Here is a 23,324-nt window from a genome sequence, read left to right on the forward strand (position 1 = left end):
TTGATGCGTGCATGTGGTAGCTGCAGTAGCAGGAGATATTTGGGGGGTAGGGGGCAGGTACTGCAAACTCTCTTTTAATGGTGGGTGGGAATTGTAGTTTGTGTGAAGACTCCAGTCTTCTTAGGTGGAAAGCCAGAAGACAGACTTCTCTTCTGGAGGTGCTGTACCCTGCACTTGTTGGGCAGTTAACTGCAACTACTGTGGATTTTCTATTCTCTGCCTCCAAGGAATGCTGATTCCTCCTGCATTGCATAGGAAGGTATACAGACTCCTTTGGAGAAACCTGTCCTCTACTGTAGTTCTGCTCTCACTGAGGAGCACCATATAAACTTCCAGAGTTCCCCAGAGCATTGTTCAGAAGACAGACAGACAGACTACTGAACTCTTTAACACATGAGCTAGAGCAGTGGTCCCCAAACTAAGGCCCGGGGGCCGGATGCGGCCCAATTGCCTTCTAAATCTGGCCCGTGGACGGTCTGGGAATCAGCATGTTTTTACATGAGTAGAATGTGTCCTTTTACTTAAAATGCATCTCTAGGTTATTTGTGGGGCATAGGAATTGTTCATATTTTTTTCCAAAATATAGTCCGGCCCCCCGCGAGGTCTGAGGGATAGTGGACTGGCCCCCTGCTGAAAAAGTTTGCTTACCCCTGAGCTAGAGGAATAGAACACTTGTTGGGCAGACACACTCTCACTCGAGGCATTTGTCACAACCGATAGTCTGAAAGTGGGTATAAGTATCATCAGAGGTAGCGAAATGCATATAACAATGTAAGCAAAAACACCACAAATGTAACACTGGCACACCCATGCAGGGAAATGCCACCCTCCAAAAGTTGGGTTGAATAAATTAACGGTGAGACAAATTCCTGGAGGCGAGGGCTATCAAGGTCTGCTAGCCAGGCTGGCTATGCTCTGCCTCCATAGTTGGGGGGCAGCAATGCTTCTGAATACCAGTTGCAGGGAATCAGAGGAGGGGAGAGGGCTCTTGTGCTCAGGTCCCACTTTGCAGGTTTCCCACTGTGGCTTCTGATTCGTCACTGTGAGCAAGAGAATGCTGGACTAGACGGGCCATTGGCCTGATCCAGCAAGGCTCTTCTTATGTTCTTACAAATAAACCAGTGGTTAAGATACTGTAGGAGATGGCTGAAATACGAGGGGCTGACATGAAAACTATGTCTGCAGCACTTGGGAACCAACTGGGAATGGTATAGTAAGGCCTGTGCTGCTGCTGTTTCCTCCCATGCTCCATAGACCAGGGGCAGAAGCAGCAGCCTTCCCTCCCCCCACCAGTGTTTTGGATTACAAACATTCCTGACCTTTGCTCACACTTGCTTGGGCGCCAGGGATTCTTTAGCTGTGATCCCTGCATTGCAGGGGGTTGGACTAGATGACCCTTTGGGGGGGGGGGTTTCCAACTCTACAATTCTATGATAGGAGCTGGGGACAAACACACATCTGGAGGGCAGCACATTGGCTGCTCCTGGAGTGAAGCAACACATCCTCAAAATGAGGTATTTCTCCGATGGTGCTGTAGATCTTTTGTGTCCATCCTTTGGTTTCTGGCTCCCATTCAGCTCCCATTCAGCAGTTGACCCAGTTCTAATACTGACTGTAATTACCCTTGGGGAGGCTCTCCCTGAAGGAAAAAGTTGCTGAGCCTCATGCACAAGTTAACGCAGAATGCTGATGGTCAGATAAAATAATGTGTGCATGGGATCAGCATCTGGTGCATGGTACCTAATGCCCCCCCCAAAAACCCAGCTCCTTAAGTGCTTGAGTGGTGTGCTGCAGGTACTTCTCCAACCTGGTGCCCTCCAGTCATTTCTTTATTTCGACTACAATTCCCATCAGCCTCGTTGGGCTGGGCTAGTAGGAGTTTCTCAGTTGGGGAGGAGCAAAGTACCCACAATCAACATCTAAACCATAGTTTTGTTTAACTATGGTTTAAAGTTATGTGCAAACCTTAAAAGTTCCTATCATTTTAGTGGGAGAGTGAACTGTGTGCTTTCCTCAGTGAGAAACTGTCTTAAAAGTGCTTTCACTTAACTCTATAGCTTGCTCATTTTGTATACAGTCTAGATATGCATCACCATCCAATCTCAGCTCCACTTACTCAAACTGCAGCCCATTTACCTTTCTTGGTGTAACAGTGGGGCATGAAGACTCAGCTGCTCCCTACCTGCATCTTTCCTCTATCTACCCTGGGATTCTGGTTCTTGCTGCAGAGAACCCCTGGGAGCTGACGATTATACCCAATGAGGATGCAGAATCTATAGGCACTTGAGCCTCTGCTCCAGGTATGTCTCCAGCCCAGCAAGCTTATTTCAGTGCAGGCCAAGAGACATCATGGCAAGAGATTGGACTAGATGACCCTTGGGGTCCCTTCTGATTAAATGACCCTATGATTCTGTGCTTTTTGCTGCTATTCTTTTCTCACCCAGAAGCAGCACCACTTCTGCTTCCGCTTCCTCTGGCATTGCCGTGCCCTCCTTCCCTCTCTTTCTGCTGTTTGCAGAGAGGATGCCATCTGCTGGCAGCTGAGTTGCATGGGGCAGGTGGATCGGATGAAAGAGAATCTGGGGCCACCCATTGCCCACAGGGAAGGGGGAGTGGAGTTGCATGGCAAGTGGACCTATTGGACGTCAAAGCTGGTCCTGTTTCAATGCACAATAAAAAAAATGAAGCACAGAGAAGTTACAACTCTCAGACATTTATGGTATAGGGGGGCCTGTGAAGGTGTTGAATTTATTTATAAATTAAAATGGACATACCATTTGATTGTGTAAAGAAAAGAAAACCCCCCGCAATAATCTCAGAGTGGTTTACTGAAAGAATAAAACAATGCTGTTATCAGTAAACCAGTTAAAAACAACTGTATAATACAGCAAAAAACAAACAAACAAACAAAAACAAACCCAAACCCTAAGATCTACGATAAGCTAAAAGCCAGATGTGAACATTCTGTATATTTTGATTGGCTTGCCTAAACATAAATAATTTTAGCAGGCATTGTAAAAAGTACAGTGAAGGCACTTGTCTGATGTCAATAGGCAGGGAATGTAGGTGCTGCCACACTGAAAGATCTACCGGTATTTCTTAAGAAGGTGAAGGATCAGGCATGAAACTTCTAGAGTTTCTGCCTGCAAGGTAGCAGAGAACTGCAGAAACCCGACAAAAAAGATGAATTCAGATGTTCTCTTAATAATAATAAAAAACTATTGGAGGCTGCAGAACAGATTTAAGAGCCAGATTAAGTGGGTGACATCCTGCATAAGCCTTGCAAGTGCTCATGAAAACTGGTGTGAGACACCCTCTGCATTTCTTTTTTTTACCAAGTGTGTGTGTGGTCTCAGTGGAAGTGGTTTTCTAACAAAGCTGAACTTTGCTGCAAATGCAAACAGTAATCTGTCCCTTCAAGCACTCCTGATCTCTACAGCTTCTGTTGGTGCAAGTGACATTTTCTCCCTCCTCTTGTGAGCACTTAGAAAACCAGGTTCCTAGTCTTCCTTTTCACCTGTGACCAGATGACGGGTTGAAGCAGAGCCCTCTAAATCATGTGTAAGCTTTTGTTTGCTGTGGACTTTACAAAAATACTGAGCTAATAAATCTCTCAAAGCCTCTGCTCTGCAGGATTAAGTTTCTAGAATTGGGTAAGGCTGCAACTGTGCAGTTATGTGACTCCCCCCCCCCCGGTAAATGCAGCTGAGAGGGGAAAGTGCTTCTCCTCCAAACTTCATGTTTCTAAAAAGAACACTGAATAATATTATCCATTTCAGGTAGATGAATTAATCCAACCCCAACCCCTTTACCCTGCACTTGATGGAAATATTTATTTGCACTTTCCCCTGCAATCCAGTTTGGTGTCTTCATGTCCCACCGGCGGCCGCTTTTCTGGATCCATACCATGAGTGATCCCAAACAGTTCGGGCTTTGCTGTGCAGTCCAAAGGAACTGGGTGGTGTTTTTTAACACTGGTTTATTTCACAAAATGTTATACACTACTTGATTGTAAAAAACAACAACAACCACACAAACCCTCAAAGCAGTTTACCAAAAAGATAAAACAATAATATTATCAAAAAGCAGAACCAGAAACAATAATTTAAGGCTTTCAAAAAGTTAAGGTAGTAATAAACTAAAAACAGACTAAAACTTTCATCAGCTTTCTAAATATTTGGGTAGACTCGTCTAAACAAAAATGTTTTTAGCAGGTGCCAAAAAAGTGCAGTGAATGTGCCTGCCCATCTTCAGTAGGCAGGGAGGTTCCCCAAGTGTAGTTGCTGTCTGTTGTTGTGAAATAGTAAATTGCCCCCTTAACTCAAGTTTGTTAGGGTGTTGTTGTTGTTGTTGTTGTTGTTGTTGTTGAAAAAAGCACTTTTAAACATTCTTCAGCTGAAACAAGGCTGTCAGGGTGGTTCAAAGATAAATTAGAAAGCATATCAATCTGTGCCCTCCTTAGGCTTTCAGTTTAAAAGATAGGATGCAAAAAAAGAAAACGGGATTGGTGGGGAGAAGGGGAAAAAAGCAAACAGGTACCAATTCTCTGACCACCACCTTTTGTGCTTCTTTTGGAGGTGGAACACAGACAAGGGCCTCCTCGACACCCATTGCCTTTCATAGCTTCTAATTAAAATCCAGGGTGAAATGTGCTCAGTCTACTGCTGGGCAGTACCCTTCATACAGGGATTCCCAAACTTTTTTTCAAAGAGGGCCAGATTTGATGAAGTGAACATGCGTGAGGGCCGACCAAAGCTTTTTTTTAAGGGTTGAACTCTTTTTAGGATTTGACCCCAATAAATAAACTGCCACAGGGGCCGGATAGAACCAGCCAAGGGGCCGTATTAGGCCCCCAAAACGGACTTTGGACATGCCTGCCTTAGTAGGACCAATCAATATGTCACAAAATAGTGAGCCACCTTCTGAGTCCCCAGAAGACTTTGTGAGGCTGACTGTTAAGCAAATCAGCAGAAAGAGGGCTAGATCACAGGGAGATCATTGGCTTGATCTTCAAGATTAAGATCAGCATTTGGACTTGCCCTGAAAATGGAGATTACAGACTTTTATTGGATTTGCCTCTGCTAGGTGCTGCAAGCCTCAGTGTACACCAACGATTCTTGGGGAGCAGTTGGCCCTCATACTGGAAACAAAAGACCAGCAGTTACCCAAAGACAGATATATCCATATTGTGTGCAGGGGGGGGGGGAGATGGAGCCAAAATCTACAGTCTCCCAAAACATTTGCTTTTTAAGTTCCTCCATTGGCCAACCACCTAGGTTGGTAGAAAACAAATCCATTTGACACAGCCACCATATTTTACCACATTCTCCCTCCCACCAGCTGAATGCCTTCCAGGCTAATGTTGATACCATATTTGTATGGAAATGCTCAAATAGCAAACAGGCAACAGAGCTGACATTGACTTGATAAGCACTTGACTTTATTTTTTAACTTTCCCCTTTTTAACTTTCCCGCCAGGCACAAGAATAGTTTTTTCCCTTGTGCCATTAAATTGTTAAATTCGTAGTTGTATAGCTGAAGGGGAGGTAAATTATCGGTGGGGTTTCTTTGCTTCTTTGTATTGTGAGAGGAACAGTGTCTGTATGTTTACATTGCAATGTAGCCGAAACAAATTCCAAGTATGTTGGAAAATGTACTTGGCCAATAATAAATTATTCCTATTCCTATTCCTAATTCATGGACTAAGTTTTCAAGCGCGTCCAGCTGTATGTTGCTAGGAATTATCTGATCCAGAAAGCTGATGTTTAACAGTTATTGTATAACATATAGCTGGTCTTGTTCAGAGAAAAAGCAACATAGGTGTGTCTTTTAACACCTAAGCATTTTAAAGTAGTTCTTGGCCCTCTGCCTGAGGCTTTTCAAATAGCTTTCTGTGACCTGAAACCCTCAGACTTCTGAGAATCTCTGAACTGTGAATTTGTGGAGCTTTGCTGCCAGCTCAGTTTCCTCTCTTTGCTCTGGAATTGGATTCCATGGCAGGTACACCACTAGGTGATTTACACATGAAGGGTGTGAACTGACATGAGGCCAATCTTTTTTCTCATGGTGTTACCATCACTTGATTGCTGCACATGTGAACCTGGACTACAGCAGCTTGCGACGTAGCCTCACTGGTTCTGGGGCTGGATGCATATGGTGGCAGATCAACTTTTGAGAGCCAGTGGTTCCAGAGTGTCAGGCTGTGACTTGGGAGAGCAGGGTTCATATCCCCACATGGCCATGATGAAGGTCACTGGGTGACCTTGGGCCTAAACTACCTCACACTTACCTTGGGCCTTCCAGCCTAAACTACACCACAGGGTTGTTATGAGGACTGCAGGAGGAAGGGGGGAACCATGTATTCCACTTTGAGCTCCTTAGAGAAGAAGGTAGGATATACAAATAATATTTATATAAGGTTTGAGTGTGGTTGGGAGATCAGGGTTTAAATTCCCACCTGGCCACAAAGCTAACTGGGTGCCCTTGGACTAGTCACTGCCTCTCAGCCTATCCTACCTCGCCGGGAAGTTGTGGGGATTAAATGAGGAGGGGGAAGAGAACTGTGCATGCCAACTTGAGCTCCTTGGAGGAAAACGTGGGATATTAATGCAAGAGAGAGAGGGGGGGGAGGGAGAGAGACAGAGAAGTAATAAGCATGGCTTGCTCTGAAATTGGCCCCACCCCTAAACTTGCCTTTTATTTTTCCAAGTCAGAGTAACATAGCTTACTCTGTCCCTTTTCCAGCGTTGCTCATAGGAAACATTTAGGGCGTGTTCAGTAATGGAAGTGGAATCGCAGTAGGCAAAATATGACTTCACTAAACTCCTGAAAGGCTAGATTTCTTAAGACATCCAGAATAGGCTGCTGTGTGGACATCTTCATGAGACCATTAAAGGACAGGAAGGCTGTATTATAAAACCAACTGAACACTCAGAAGAGAGCTCTGCTTCTTCTGAATGCCCCAAGTAGCTGTGAGCCACAGGTTTGCACACGGCAATCACCTCTGACTGCCTCTGCATGGCTAATGCAAGAAGTGCTGGGTGGTGTATGTCTGAAGTAGCCAAGGCTGTGGGTTCAGGTAATTCCAGCGCAGGATTAAACCCTGTGCCACAGCATACCACTCTTTTCCAGGATGTACTTCCCATGCATTAACTGTCCCAAAATACAGTTAATGTGCTTTCAGGAGTGGTGTGGCAGAGCACTTTCTCTTTCCAGAAAACACAGCATCCCTCCCAGAGGGAAAGGGCAGTAGTTCCTTGTCTGCAGAGCTGTGGAGCTATGCGCTCGCACACGAGTCCCTCTTGCTCCTTTTTTCTTTCTTTTAAACATGAGGATTTGGAACTTAAACATTAGAATGCTCTTGGAAACAGATTTCCCTGATCTAACCATTTCTGGCTAAAGATATATTTGGAATAGATAGACCTCATAGTCTGGGCAGGCCTAGTGAGTAACTGTTCGTTGTTTCCGAGCAGTTTGCCTGCTGGGCAGATACTCAACAAGAAGCAATGAGCAAGTCCAAGTTTTTGGCATGCCCCACCCAGGTCTCTGCCTTAAAAAAAATATGTGGTATTTTAAGCCTTACCCTATGAGCGATTTCATGACTGCATCTGCCCATCTAAAAACCCTTCTGTTAGGACAGATGACTTTTTAAAAGTCAGCTTCTTTTTTATTTCCAGTTCATTTGCTTATTACATTTATATTCCACCTTTCTTCAAGGAACTCAAGGTGGTGTACCTAGCTCTCCCCCCCTTCCTGCATTTTATCTATGCAACAACCCTGTGAGGTAGGCCTTCAGGCAGTGACTGGTGCAAGCTCACCCAGCAAGCTTCATGGCTGACCGGGGATTTGAACCCTGGTCTGTCAGGTCCCAGTCCAACATTTTAACCACAACACTACAGTGAAAGTGACCTGTTTGGTTATTTATTCATTTTTCAAAAAAAGAAAACTACAGTTACATGCTTCATCCTTCATCCCAGGGCAGTTTGGGAACATAAGCACATAGGAAGGTCCCTTAAAGTGAATCGGACCCCATTGGTCCAGCTACCTCAGCATTGTCCAGCAGTGGCTGTCTGGGGTATTGGACAAGGACTCTCTCCCAGCCCAATCTGGAGATGTTGTTGGGAATTGAACCTGGGACATTCTGCATGCAAGGCAGATGCTCTACCTCTGAGATATAGCCCCTCCTTTATGACAAAGTTCAGTTCCCTGTAAGATAGGGACATAACAGTTCTGTGGCTTACCTGTAGCAGCTTTTCCCAACCAGGTGTTCTTGAGCTACAGCTGTGTTCTGTTATATTATGTTGGAAGTCACAATCAAAAGCAATGCAATTAAAACATGCCCTTTGTTTTGCTTTCAGTCTTTTAATGACCACCTCTTCTTCAGCCAGAAGTTAGCTCACACTCCAGATGTAAATTTCAACTGGCAGACGTATAACCCCTTCAGTTGTTATTTTTAGCAATCTTGAAGGTAATTGGAGAAAGGGAAGCTCTGCTGACCTTTGCCCTAAGGGCTAGCCTTGATGGCTGTTATGTGGTTTTGGGGCAAGATGAAAATTCCTCCTCTCCAAGTCACTGACCCCTATCAGGGTTCCGCAAAACCTCTTGTCTCCCGGCATGAAAAACAGCTTGTTCAGAGGCATCTGAAGTTAATTCCTCGTTCACTCTATTTATCCAGAGCGAATTCAATAACCCAAGATTTACTGCTTGACTATCATTAATCCTCTGTCAATGAACTGTTGACAGAAGATGTTCAGTCCACCATCTTCTCCGCTGGAAGTCCCTCAAGTGGCCTTCACCAATTGGATGCCTTCCAGATTGATTGCACTACAACTTCAATCAGCTCCAACCAGTATGGTTTCCCAGAGTGGCTGGGGCAACCCAGTCAGGTGGGCGGCATATAAGTATTATTATTATTATTATTATTATTATTATTATTATTATTATTAGGAGGGTGGGCTCATTTCCCACAGGCATCTGGTTGGCCACTGTGATAACAGGATGCTGAACTACATGGGCCATTGGCCTGGTCCTGTAGGTTCATCTTCTGTTCTTCTGTTCAACCGTTTCTGTTTATTCTTGCACTTTATTTAAAAGAAAAACAATGGGACAGTGAAAGCTTCTCTTTTATACAAAGGCAAAGAGTGGCAATTCTAAAAATTCATAAGACTTGTGCTGGTGGATGAGATGATAGTGTTCGTATTGAGTTCCTTACTATTGCATCTTCTATAGATACCATTTTCACAGTTCAGATTCAGCTGTGCTATGGAACCACACATATAAACTGAATGTAGTGGAAGTGGTTTGGAACCAAGACCAGCCATGTCCTGTCTTTACTCTTTGAATTTGGAATTTGTGCCAATTTGGGGCCGAGAACAGAGTATCCCAGGGGGGAGTTGCTTGTCAGTCTAAACCACTGTTTTGTTTTGTTTTTCTCTGAGCTAACCAAAATGTCACCATGACCAAATTGGCTTTTTGCAAACCATTCTTCTAAATGCCTGTCTTTAAAAAAAAAATTAAATAAATAAATCCAAGCCCAAAGCATCTGTTATCTCTTGAAACAGCGACAGGAAAGCGAGGGGAGGGTGCTTGAAGATTCTATTTGCAAGAAAGGAAATGGCAAAAATAGAGGAATTGGATCCTTGCACAAGTTCATGAATAAGTGTTTCAAAAAGCAGTGCCATAAATATATGAACTTGAGTGTCACAAGAGCACGCCCTTCGCTGGAACAGCTTTGTTGTGACTTCCTAGCCCTCATCACCAGAGCCTGCTTCCTAACACAAAGCAAAAACAATTATGATTGATGTTTCCATGATCTACACAAGTAAACTTGACCCCGGTACTCAAATGTGCATCTTGAGATGCTTAGTGAACTTGGCTTGAGGTTTCGCAAGGCGTGCACACATGTGCTTGTGTAAAGAGGGTATTTAGCTTTGGCTGGTGGGGGCCAATCTTATTTTGCAAGAGAGCCACTATGGGGCATCTTCCTGTACACATGGTTGTCTCTTGTGAGTCACAGAGTATAATAGCCTTCCAGCCTACTGAAACAGGAAACAGAGGAAACACAGCATAGGCAGCAAGTCAGGCCTGGGCCACAGGAGGGAGACCCTCTTCTGCTGCTTCATATTGCTTGCTCATACATTAAGCATTACTTGGGAAGCTTCTAGCCACAGTAAAAGCAGAGGACTGTGGGATGCTAAATTCTGGTGCCAGGTGCAAATCTAATACCTGTGTGGTACCAGTGGTGGAGTTGTCTGGGGTCACAAGAGGGCTGGGTTCCCTGTCTCCAGTGTCCTAGAGCCACCCAATCAGCAGGGATGGAGAGCTTTTTAGCCACTCAGAAGCCTTCTCACACTTTGTGCTGACCAGAGCCAATCAGAGTGAAAGGAGGTGAGTCAAAAACAGAGGATGGGCTCCTAGGATACCTCTGGAGAAGGTGTGTGGAAGGACACAGAAGAGGGGATGTTCTGTATGTTCCAAAGCTAAGCATTGAGGAACACTGAAAATGCAAGGCACTTCCATTTCAAGAGAATGGTGTGTGTTCTGTTGCGTACAATGGAACTTAAAGAAAAACACAGCCCTGAAAGAAGGCACTGGAGAATGACAAATCATTTTCCATGTACATGCGCAGAAAAGAGTAGACCTAGCTGAAAAGCTACATGTGGATATTTGCAATGAGCATTACAGTGCACCCCAAATTATTATCAATATCTAATCATAAGATCTCCAGTTTTTGGACTACAATTCCCACCATCCCTGACCACTGGTCCTGCTAGCTAGGAATGATGGGAGTTGTAGTCCAAAAACAGCTGGAGACCCACGTTTGGGAAGAGGAAGGTTTTCAGTTGGTTCCAGAAAATGGACAATGTTGGAAAACCACACAGAAAGGGTGCTTTGTCTCTGTTAGTGTATCAGACAACCAAGAGAGTTTTCAAGGAGCTCTTTACAGCTTCTAAGTAAAAGTCTGAAAGCATCTCTGGCATGAACGCCCTTGAAAGCTCTCTACATCCTGAAGTGGCCTCTTCTGTCCTTACCCTTGCATGTTCTGTTCTACTATAAAATCCTATTGCAATATTGGTATTATTTCCTTTTTTCAGGGCAAAGAGTCAGTCCTGTGGAGGAATTCTGGGACCGCCAAACAGAGTGGTCAACTTCCACACTTTAGAATCATGGAACTGTATATTTGGAAGAGGCCAAAGAGGGCAATCTTGTCCAACTCTCTTTTATTCCAAAGCTGCCTTATTCAGTGTCTTAATAGAAAATCCAGACACTTTGCTTGTGGAGCATTTAAAATATGCTCATAAGTTCAGTCCTACACATGTCTACTTGGAAGTAAAACCCTACTTGGTTCAGTAGCATTCACTGCCAGGTAACTATATATAGGCTTGCAAATGAAATGTGGTTTGCAGCTGTTTAGGCTAGTCAAGCCAAATTATTGGCAGCAATAGGCAGGAGTGACTGAAAAAGACTTGTGGGAACGAAGTTTTAGGTAGCCATGTAGGCAGCTGTGAAGCGCACCATTTAACATTTCTCTTCTTCCACCACCACTTCATGCTTTGCAACTTCTTCAATGTTCCTGATGTTGGAGAGTACAAAACAAACAAACAAGTTCGCCAATCTTGACCTTTTTCTGAGTGAGGAGAGCCTGCTGGATAAGGCCAGGAGGGGCCCACCTAGTCCAGCATCCTGTTCTCACAGGGGCCAACCAGATGCCTCAGGGAAACCTGCAATCAGGAGCTGAGCACAAGAACCAGCTTCCCCTCCCGAGGCTTCCAGCAACTGGCATTTGGAAGCATTACTGCTTCTGGCAGTGGCAGCAACGCATGGCCTTTGCTGTGGCTGATAGCCACTGATGGCCCTCTCTGCCACTTCTACTGTAGGTACAGAGCTGGGGGACGGGGACGGGACCATAGGTGTCATATTATGAGCTCGACTTCTTGGGATACTTCCCAAGGCAGCCAAGCGGAGGGTTAAGCCTGTTCTCTGCTGGTTGCAACAGGGTTCTGCTGCGAACCTTGGGAGTACCTTCTAGCCGGTGTTCTGTTTCCTGATTAGCTTAGGGATCTGAAAAGCCCCCCTTTACAGGAGGTTTGATTTAATTAAACTGTAATCCCTTCAGCAATTGCAAGCACTTTCATATGACCCAGGGTGCCCCCGCCCTCTCTCTGTTGGCACATAAAATACCAAAGGAGAGTTGCGGAGAAGGGCTGGAGATTGGAAAAGTGGGCAAATGCCTGTAAATATTCCTGGAGCTCCCATTCTGGATGAGGAGGGCATAGCTCTCCTGCTCCTTGGAAGCCTGTGGGAGATCAGGCTGAAAGGTCTTGGGGAGCTGGGGGTGAAATCATGTTGTTGCTCCATATATCGGAAGGTGTGCAAGAAAATAATCCTGAGGCTGCACCAGGTCACTGAGGGACTCTTCAAATTTCTGCTGGCTTGATGGATAAATGAGACTTTTTCCCATGGAGGGGAGGCTCCTACCTAGCAGAATTTTGGTTTCCCTATAGCTTGTGCTCTATAGCAGGTGATCACACACTCATGTAGTTATTTGAAATTGCTCTCTGGGTGTTGGATGTTAAGTTTTCCTGTAGTAGATATAGTAGATAGCACTACTTTACATACATTGCATGCGTGCGTGCAGGCATGCATGCATGCATATATACATACATAGTGGGTATTGCCATACAATGGCCTGAATCAGTGGCAGGGGTGGTGTTGATTCAACCATTGGGCCTGGTTGTTTGTTTATAGTGACAGCCAGTTAAAAGTTCTCTTCTGAGAAACCAGTGAGCAAAGCAACAGCGTAGACTCCTTCTCCCAGGTATCTACAGCTAGAAGCATACTTTCTCTGAGCTTGGCTAAATAGTTGTTTGCAGACTTTGTAGACTGAAGAGTCATCTAGACTTCCTTTTGCACCCAGGCACAGATACACTCCGTGTCAGAGTAGGATTTTTTGTTTTGTCCTGGTGCTTTCCTTGAGAAAACCAGTGTTGTACCACTGAAGTGGAACAAACAACAATCCATGGAAAATACAATTGCCATTTGCTTCATTCAGAGATAAAATGCAGGGCTTTTTTTCCAGAGAAAGTGCTGGGACCAAAAAAGAAAAAGAAAAAGCGCGCTCTGGAATGGAGGTTTTTAAAGCTTGGACCTGTGCCTAGAAATGTGGCACAAAAGGAAGTCTGGATGACCCCTCGGTCTTTGTTACTTGAAGCCCCAGGAGGAGAAAGGGCTCTTGCGCTCAAATCTTGTTTGCTGGTTTCCTACAGGCATTTGTTTGGCCCCTGTGAGAAGGCTAGAGTCATGGGCCCTTGGCCTGATCCAGCAGGGCTTTTCTTAACATTCATATGATTATTTATTAATCTAAGCCAGAGACCATAACCAGCTTGTGTGGCAGAAAACTCCATAAGCTGCATGCCGCCTTGAGCTCCTTGGAGGAAAAGGTGGGACATATGTGAAATAAACAAGACCCAGTTTTCACCATGGTGTTGCCCTTCCTTGGCCATACACAGATCTGAACAGTCCTTTGCAGAAGTATTTCTAGAACTATACCCCTCACCCTCTCCCATCCCCACCGTGCCCCACAGGAGGCATGAATGTTGGGGCAGCCGCTCACCAGTGGGCAACAAGAAGAATCTAGACTCCTTGCTCTTTTTTATAACTTATGTCATAAGCCAGCTAGACAGTGTTCTTTGTTCCCACTCCTCAGGGTGTGTGTTCAGAGTTGTTTTGGCAGGCAAGTAGTTGTTTGTTCCTCTCCCTGCCTCCAGAGTTGACAGCACTTTGAAAGTTTTGCCCCTCTTGTCGTCGTCGTCCCCCTCCCTCCGCCCGCTTCTGGTCAACAGATTTCTGCACACTTTGCATTGTTAGAAAATCCTGCTGGCTCCAACAACAGTAGGGCCAACGAGGTGCTGTTTCACCATGGGAGCAAAGAAATGCCTCTTGAAAATATTTTGTCACCAACCTTGGAGAACCAGTGCCGCTACCTTCCAATTTTTGTGGCTGGAACAGCTTAAAACATGTACTCCATCCTCTGCAGAATGACTCTGCACAGCAGTTTCAGTGCTTACCGTATATCGCGGCGTACAAGACGACTTTTTAATCCCGAAAAATCTTCTCTAAAGTCGGGGGTCGTCTTGTACGCCGACAACATCATGCGAGGCAACGCGGAGTTCCGCCCCGCCGCTGGCTGCGTGCGTGCGCCGTCTCAGTGTGTGTGCGCCGTCTCAGCCACCATGGAGCCTCTCCCCGCCGCTCCAGCTGCCACCGCTGCCTCAGCCGCAATGGAGCCCAGGCTGGGCGTGGGCGGCAAGCGCGGAGGGCTCCTGTGTGGCTAGAGGGGAGGCTTTCCCCGCCACTCCAGCCGCCGCCGCCATGGAGGCCGTTCTGGGCGTGGGCGGCAAGCGCGGAGGGCTCCTGTGCGGCGAGAGGGGAGGCTCTCCCCGCCGCTCCAGCCGCTGCCGCCACCTCAGCCACCATGGAGCCCGGGCTGGGTGAGTATACCCCAAACTCTGTTTTTCACCTTGAAAAGTTGGGGGGTCGTCTTATACTCCCAGTCACCTTGTACGCCGCGATATACGGTAGATGTGAATTGCTGGTGTAGTGGTTAGAATGTCAGAATAGGGCCTGGGAGAGACCAGGGTTCAAATCCCCATTTGGTCTTGAAGCTCATTGGGGGATTTGGGGCCAGTCACTCACTCTTGGCCTAACCTACTTCACAGGGTTGCTGTGGGGATTAAATGAGGAGGGGGAGAACCATGCATGCCACCTTGGAGAAAAAGGGTGGGTAACAATGCCATCTTTCTGTGTTGAAGTAAACTACAAAAGTGTTAAAACTACCAAAATAAAATGCCTTGTTCCTTCTCTGTGAATATTTGTTGGTTCAGGCCCTTTTAGGCTTGCTTGTAATTTTTTTTTTTAAGTTGCTTCTATTTTAGGATAGTTCAGAAAATGGGAGACAAATGTTTGCCTTTAAAAATTCAAATGTTAAAACTTCTAGCCAGAGGCTTCCTTCCCTATGCGATACCATTTGAAATAGTGAATGAACAATAAAACACTTATACCAGGGGTGTGCCCAGATTTGATGAAGTGAATATGCGTAAGGGCCAACCAAAGTTGTTGAGTTTTTTTGTTTTTACAATTTTACCCCAAAAGTTGTTGAGTTTTTTTTTTAGTTTTTTTTTTTTTTTTACAATTTTACCCCAGGACATGCCACGAGGGTCAGATTAAGCCCCCGAAATGGACTTTGGACATGCCTGACTTATACTGTGGGTATCCATGCAGAAATCTCTGGCCTTCCAGTTTATGAAGTCTTGATTGAATGCAGGGAGCATATCTTGAAACTTTCAAAGGGACAGAGGCTCTGAATGCAGGGGATGCAGCAGCAAGCTGCAATCTTGCAGATGTCATGGTCCATTGTGGTGCTTCTTGGCTGCACTGGGGTTGGCCCAGCAGAACTCCTTAAGGGGGCAGGAATTATGGAGAGGTAGCACAGATGTTTATGCGAAGTTTGACAGTCCCACTCATTTGCAATCTCTAAACTGGGTGTGGCTAAGATGTGCCCCCCACCCAGGTCGGCCACTAGCTCCCATTGCATTTGATGGGGCTTGTTGTTTTCAAATTTGCAGCAGGCATTAAAATACTTAGAACGCTGTCATTATAACTTTGTAAGGTAGGTCCATATTGTGAAGGTCTGGATTGCTCAAAGCCACTTGATGAGTTTCTAGGAAAGTCTGTGATGCTCCTTAAGACATGTTACAAATTCCTGAGGCAGGCTTGCAAAGTATCCCTTGTCAAAACAGTTGTGTCTTGCAATACTTTGAGCTGATTCTTAAATACTCTATAAACACCTGAATGCTTCTGTAGTGACACTGTTTTTTTATCTTAATATCTGCAAACACACATCAAGCATAATCCCATGAAACAATGGTTTGTTTTAACCAATGTTTTGTTCAGTAAACCATGAGCCACCTAGCAGATAAGCAAACAATCCATGTCTTGTTTCTTAAAAGCTTACCTATTGTATCTCTTTTCAACCTCCTTTTTTTCCAGGCTAAACGTACCAAATCTACATGTCCATGTAATCACTGGCAAATAGGCTGCTACCTAATTCAGAAAGGAAGCATCTCCAATTCAGGTTTTTTTTTGTTGGCACATCTCCTAACCTTTGCTATGTAGTGATTGATCTCTGGCATAGCAGCCCATGACTGCTCCATCATTAATCTAACAAGATTCTTGCTGCTTCTGGTGGGGCTGTAAGGTCTCTTTTATTGCCAAAGTCTTGCAATGAGTGGAGAGTGAGCTCAACTGCAGAGGGACAAGGCCTGTTTCTGCAAAGATCTTGGTGTGTCAAAGGTACCCAGGTGGTAAAGGAGTCTGGTTTTTGTTAAAAGTGCATGGATGTCTATGCAGAGGAGCCTGGGCAGGTGCCAAAGGCAGCTGAAGCTCCTTTTCTCAGGCTATGTTGAGACTCAGCCAAGAACTGAATGCCAACACAATCTTTTGTGTTGCTTGCCAGTGTGGGTGAAGAGTGGATAACCAATCAATCTCCTTCTGCTGAAAGCTCTTTGCTTCAACTCCTTCCAAGTATGTTGTGAGGTCATGTAACAGAGTTTGCTCAACTTGAATGACACAGGGCACTCTGCAAACAGAGTTCTCTCGGTGTTGATCTAAGGGAGGCATTTATATATTTCATGTGTTACTGTGGGTGTCCCAAAAGAGTCAGTGTTGAGAACCTCTTGGCTTTGACATTCTCATGGGTTCTTCAAGTAGCCTAGTTTAGTTTAAGACAATGTTGCAGGTAGGAGGATAACACTGACCTTGCCAGTTGGCCGATAAAAATGATAAAAACATCAAATCTATCAATAAGAGCTGGTTTGCAGAGAACCTCAGTTTGAAAGCCCTAAGTTATACAGTTTATGGAAGACTTCTAAAAATGAGTGGGCATGTCTCCTGTGAAACTTGTATTGGCAAGGCGTCCCACAGGGTGAGAACTGTCTGTGTTAGTGTAGTCCACTGGTCTGCAACTGGTGGGTTGGGACCCTCTAGTGGGTCATGGCCTGGTCCAAGATGGGTCACAACAGGAGAACTACCACCATGCACCTCTATAGGAAAAGCTTAAGAAATGGGCCTCCACATGCATGTTTGGTGTAAAAGTGCACCCTGAGTCTGAAAAGGTTGGGGACTGCTGGTGTTAGTGCACACTAGATCACTGAAAAGCAACTTTGATTTCATTCCCTTTAGAAAGAATAACATTTGGGCACAAAGCACATTTTGCATGGAGGCTCCACAAATGTAGGTAGTACATTTGTATTAACTTTGGTGTAGCCCTCTGTATTAATGTAACACTCCTACTATTGCCCTCTTTACAAATCCAACCATAGCTGCCAAGCCCACTTGTTAATTGAGTGCCAGTGAAGAAACTGGCTAGCATAAAACAAAATTGCATGGGCAGGTGAAACTGAAAAGTCATTCCATTATCTCACTGGACAGTAAGGTAAAAGGTAAAGAACCCCTGGACGGTTAAAGGTGACTATGGGGTGTGGCGCTCATCTCGCTTTCAGGCTGAGGGAGCTGGCATTTGTCCACAGACAGCTTTCCTGGTCATGTGGCCAGCATGACTAAACCACTTCTGGCGCAACGAGCCAGCACGTGGAAATGCTGTTTACCTTCCCGCTGCAGCAGTACCTATTATCTACTTGCACTGGTATGCTTTTGAACTGATAGGTTGGCAGAAGCTAGGGGAGAGCAGCGGGAGCTCACCCCGTCACACGGATTCGAACCGCTGACCTTCTGATCAGCAAGCCCAAGAGGCTCAGTGGTTTAGACCACAGCACCACCTGCGTCCCTCAGTATCTCCCCCTGCAAGGACATCCTGTGGAGAAGAATGCTCCCAGAGGGGTTATTTGAAGGGAAATGTGTATGGCCACCCTGGAATTAGTTTAATCTCTGCTTCTTTGTTCCATAATGAAAGGCCAGTTGCACCTCCTTTGGCAGCTGCTTAGGATGACCCACTTTGCAAGAGTCACAAGCCCATGCCACCTGGATCCCCTGGATCCACCAATGGCTTTACAGAATCTTGCTTGACTGCATATTATTGAGCTTGGAAAGAGATTTCAATATATTCTTAATATTTGATAGGAATGTATTGCATTTCATAGCACAAAACTGCTTCTTACTCCGATATGCAGGTTTGCTTTCTCATTCTCCAAACTGTGCCTACTGTATTTAATTCCCTCCAACCTCTTTGCCCTCCAGCTGTTTTGGATTGTCCATGGTGGCTGGAGCTGATGAAAGTTGCCCAAAAGATCTGGAGGGTGACAGGTTGAGGAAAGCTGATCCAGTACATTTCTGAGATGATGTGATGGGTTTCAGTCATTCAGTAAAGGCCTATGCATGAAAGGAGAGCCAGTGTGGTGTAGTGGTTAAGAGCGGTAGACTCGTAATCTGGGGAACCGGGTTCGTGTCTTCGCTCCTCCACATGCAGCTGCTGGGTGACCTTGGGCTAGTCACACTTCTCTGAAGTCTCGCAGCCCCACTCACCTCACAAAGTGTTTGTTGTGGGGGAGGAAGGGAAAGGAGAATGTTAGCCGCTTTCAGACTCCTTCGGGTAGTGATAAAGCGGGATATCAAATCCAAACTCTTCTTCTTCAATTGAGACTATATCTTTTCACAATGATTAATCAATGTCTGATTTTAATCTTCTTCTTTTTTTATTGTATGGCTTCAGTGTTAGAAACTGAGATATGAAAGCTAGGAGCTAAATGGCACCTTAATCCTAGGTTATGAGCGCAACAACAATGTCTAGGCACACTTAACAAGAATACAAAGCTGAAAATGAACGAACTGCAGCTAAAATAATACGTTCATTTTTCACATGGTCTAGTCCTTTGCCTGCCCACCCCCACCCAATATTCTTAAGAGGGTCTCTTTTCCAGTTTTCAGAGAGAAGCTGGAAGTGTGGAGGCAGAAAAAGGTCCTCCTTTCCTTCCACTCTGCAGTTTTAATCTGAAATCTTAGGCGCAGTACTGTGCCCAGAGCTCAGAAACGGCATGCGCTGATGGAATTCCCTGTCGCAAAATGCACCTAGAACAATGGGAGTTTTGAACACGTACTTTCATTGTAAACCACTTTGATATGTTTTATGAAATAGCATATAAATATTTTATAGTAAGATAGATAGATAGATAGATAGATAGATAGATAGATAGATAGATGGTAGATAGATAGATGTTTTGGCTAATGCTGCTGGATGTGTCAATGGATTTTCCTGAGGGATCTGGATTCTAATTCTACCCTCCTATTTTATATTCCAGATTACTGTCCGAGTTACCACCATGGATGCTGAGCTGGAGTTTGCCATCCAGCCCAACACCACAGGGAAGCAGCTGTTCGACCAGGTAAGAAGACCAGCCATGTACGGACTGTATCATCTGAAGCATTTTTGTCTGTGTGGAATTGGATATTGAATGATGAGGAATCTCATCAAGCAATAAATAACAATGGGCGGAGCAGCCTTAGTTGTTAGGGCTTGTAGGTGCAGCAACCACAGCAACCAAATACACGGGTGAGATGTGAGATGCAAGGTAAATGAAAGATAGTGAAGGATAAAAGAAAGGGCTCATTCACACAGCACATAGTCTCCTTTACAACTTGCTCCCCCAGGAGGCAGTAACGGCCGCAAACTTGGATAGCTTTAAAAGAGGGTTGGACAGGTTCATGGAAGAGGAGAGGACTATGCCATGTTCCCTGTAGATGTTGCTGTGCTATAACTCCCATAATCACAGGAAATGACTCTCCTGTCTGAGGCTGATGGTAGTTATTGTCCTAAACATCCGGAGGGCACTGGTTAGCAAAAGGCTGAGTTAGAGCCAATGAAGCTTTCTACCTTGGTGACAAACTCTCCCATATGTTCTTAGATGTCTGGCCTGATGGTTTCCTATAGATTGCATTAGAATGGGGTGTGACTCGCAATAAAGCCTTAAGTCTCCTCAGGGCTTATATTTCCCTCCATTAGACATTCTGGCATTGTGAGGAAATAGATTCATTGTGGTTAACCTACTCATAAAGCACTTTTATTATTTGGGGCTCGTAGTGGTTTTAATTCTTGTACCCCAAGACACACACTTAAATGCTCATCCATTAGAGTGTATTAATGCTCTATGTATGGTGTAATATTATTCCACCAGGACTGGATCTGGTTTCTTCATATACTGACTCATGAAGCTGAATGTGCTACCAAATAAAAAGCAGAACAGTGTGTTGTTAGAGTGCGTGCCAACCTAGATGTGACTGGGGTGGGGGGGGGTACCGTATTTTTCGCTACATAAGACACACTTTTCCCCTCCTAAAAAGGAAGTAGAAATGTTGGTGCGTCTTATGGAACGAGAGCTTCGCTCCCCGCTGCCTCCCCCCACCCCCCCACTGCATGAGGTGGGGGGTGGCAGCAGAGATGTTGCTTGTTTCTGCGGAGGCTGCGGGGTGGATCCAGAAGTTCCTCCTCTGCGCCGACCGTCGATCCCAAAAGCAGGCTTTTGGGATCGGCGCGTGGGGTGGTGGAGGAAGGGGTAGCATCCCAGCTGCTTCCTCCACCAACCTCCGCGCTGCCTGCTGATCCCAAAAGCAGGCTTTTCGGATTGGTGCAGGGCGCTGGGTGGTGGAGGAAGCAGTTGAGATCCCAGCTTCTTTCTCCACCACCCAGCATACCGTGCCGATGCAGGTGGTGGAGGGGCAGGTGGCAGCCGCCCGCCGCCCCTTCCCTGCTCCGTGGAGCCTCTCCTCCGCTGCCCCTCGCCGCAACCACGGCTCGTAAAAAGTCGGCAGGGGTGGGGGAGGCAGGCGAAGCGTTGGGGAGAGGTGCTGCCCTGTGCCTCTCTCAGTCCCTCCACCGCTGCTGCCTCCTCCGCTCCCCCTCCAGCGCCCCCCTCTCAGCCTTTTAGAGGAGGAAACCCGGAAAAATAATTTTTTTCTGGTTTCCCCCCTTTAAAAAATATGTGCATCTTTGGTCCAGAGCATCCTATGGACCAAAAAATAGGGTAGGTATTTTATTTATTTTACGTGCTGCGGCCTGTCATTGCACCCTAGCTTCCATGGGACATGTAGTGCAAAGGAGTTGCAGCGAAGTCCAATGACACTCTTTTGGCCCCCCTTTTCCTTTGTATGATTTGGCTGCTACCAGGTGAAAGTGTTTTTCTTCTATTCTGGCTGTCTTTCACCGACCGAAAAACAGCGGATCTCAGGATTTTGGGGGCCACTCCACCTTGGTTCCGTAAACTCACCTCCAGTGCCCCCTACCCTATAAAAAGCATTATTCAGAATACCCGTTTGCATGACCCACTACAAACGATAATAACATAACAAAATTCAAAACAGTAACAATTAATTGCACATTTGTTCAGAATCTAATTAACATTTAGTTTAGTTTAGTTAATTCAACGAAGTTGATGAACTTGATCCAGTGATATCAGCTCTTCAAAACCTGGTAGTCTGGCTGGGGCCACCCAGTCAGATGTGCAGCGTATAAATAATAAATCATTATTTATTTATTTTACACACACACACACACCCACACACACACACACACACACACACACACCCTTCTGGCTGCCCACTTGCCTCTTAGTCTCCCTCTAGGTAAACCCACTGCCCATGAGAGGGCACCACTGATATAAAGCAGCTCTTCCACTTCCCTCTTATCAAAAGGGAGCCTGCATTGAAGGAGGCTCATCCTCTGCTTCCTCACATGCTCGACTTCCTTCCATAAACACACTCCCCCCACCCCCAATCACATGTGTGGGTCATCAGGTGATCAACATTCATGACCATAACTTTCCCAAGTATATGGTTTGACTTGCCAAGAGTCAGGATATAAATATTCTAAGGTGCCCCAACTGAACAGAATTCACAAGTTCAAAAGAAGTCCACACAACAAATAACGAAAATTTAAAACAATGCAGAAGTGTTAAACAACACCAAAATTAGCAACAAAACATCAGATGGAACTCAAAACATGTCAAATGGCCCCTGGCGAAGAGGATTGTTTTGACTCTTGTGCTATGCAGGTTGGGGCTCACAAAGTGGCCATAGCTTCCTGGTCATGGGAGGTGAAGGGGAGGGCAAGCCAGTCTTCCTGATTTGGGGGCCTCCAGAGGTTTTGGTCTAGCCTTCAGAGCTGATGGAGGCATGGCTGTTCTGGGTGGGGCTGATGGGAGTTGTATCCCAAAACCTCTAGGTTGGGGAAGGTGGTCCAAAAAGGAAGGATAGCACAGAACTATTGCTTTCCGCAACCTTGTGTGTCCGTTCTGACTCCATCACCTGAACAACATCTTCATGGGAAAGTAAGTATGGGGTCTTCCTGAATAAAAATGTTTGTCCTTGGTTTCTTTTTTCCCCATTCTTTTATGTCCTGTTTACAGACAGCTGTGACAGTATGGCCTCCTCCCTAATATTTCCTCCTTGCATCTGTCAAAACAGAGTGTTGCTTTCACAGAGGATTTCTACAATATAACCTGACCGTTCTGTTAGTATCCATTATAATCTGCTGCAGCAAAAAAAACACAACACCACAAAATCCTTACCACGTTCCTCTCAAAACAGGCACAAAACCCTTTCATGCAAAATGCATGCATTTGTATTACGCTCTAGCCCAGCAGCAACCCAACGCTTTCGGGCCACCCCTCCCATGGTTCAATGGACTCCCAGCCAGGGTTCCCTGCCCTACCCTAGCTTATAAAAAGCACCATTCAGAATTGTTGTTTGCACAACCCACTAAGGAAGATAGTAACACCATGAAAATTTAAACAGTAAGAATTAAAAATCCAGTTAAAACTAGTTTAATTAATCCAACAAAACTGACAAACTTGATCCACCGATACCAGCTTTTCAGTCTGATAGTCATATACACCACCAGTGACCCCCTGCTGCCCTCTTGCCTCTTAACGCAACCCCCCCCTAATCCCACCACCCTCTAGGGGTCAGTACCACCCACTTTCAGAACCGCTGTGCTAGATAGCACTCTAGATAGTGAAAATTAAGTTGCAAACATGTTTTAATAGTTGTATCAACAAATTTAGTATGGCCACTTGTCGAGGAAATAATGGATTGATTTTAACTTAGTTGCTTCAATGGCCCCTTTTATCTTTGGTGATATAAATCATGATTTAAATTGCATTGTTTTTATATTCATACACCTTGTCTACTGGGGATGAGATATACTAGTGTTTTGCAAGAAATAAGTTGGTTAACATCTTAAGGCTGACATGAGCACAAAGAAACGGCCACGGCATGATCCACCCATGCTGTGACTGCATATGCGGATGTAGGTGTGGGTG

The 23,324-nt window shown here is 45.4% G+C and overlaps 1 protein-coding gene across 1 annotated transcript in view; it reads left to right on the forward strand.

Annotated features, from left to right (window-relative positions):
• MSN (moesin) overlaps positions 1-23,324 on the forward strand; it is a 79,256-nt gene that overhangs the window by 18,760 nt on the left and 37,172 nt on the right. Inside the window, exon 2 of the mRNA XM_033137370.1 lies at positions 19,311-19,394. Within this exon, the coding sequence (XP_032993261.1) occupies positions 19,311-19,394 (84 nt within the window). The remainder of the gene's footprint in view (positions 1-19,310; positions 19,395-23,324) is intronic.

Source organism: Lacerta agilis, chromosome Z, assembly GCF_009819535.1.
Source record: "Lacerta agilis isolate rLacAgi1 chromosome Z, rLacAgi1.pri, whole genome shotgun sequence".
Lineage (NCBI taxonomy): Eukaryota > Metazoa > Chordata > Lepidosauria > Squamata > Lacertidae > Lacerta > Lacerta agilis.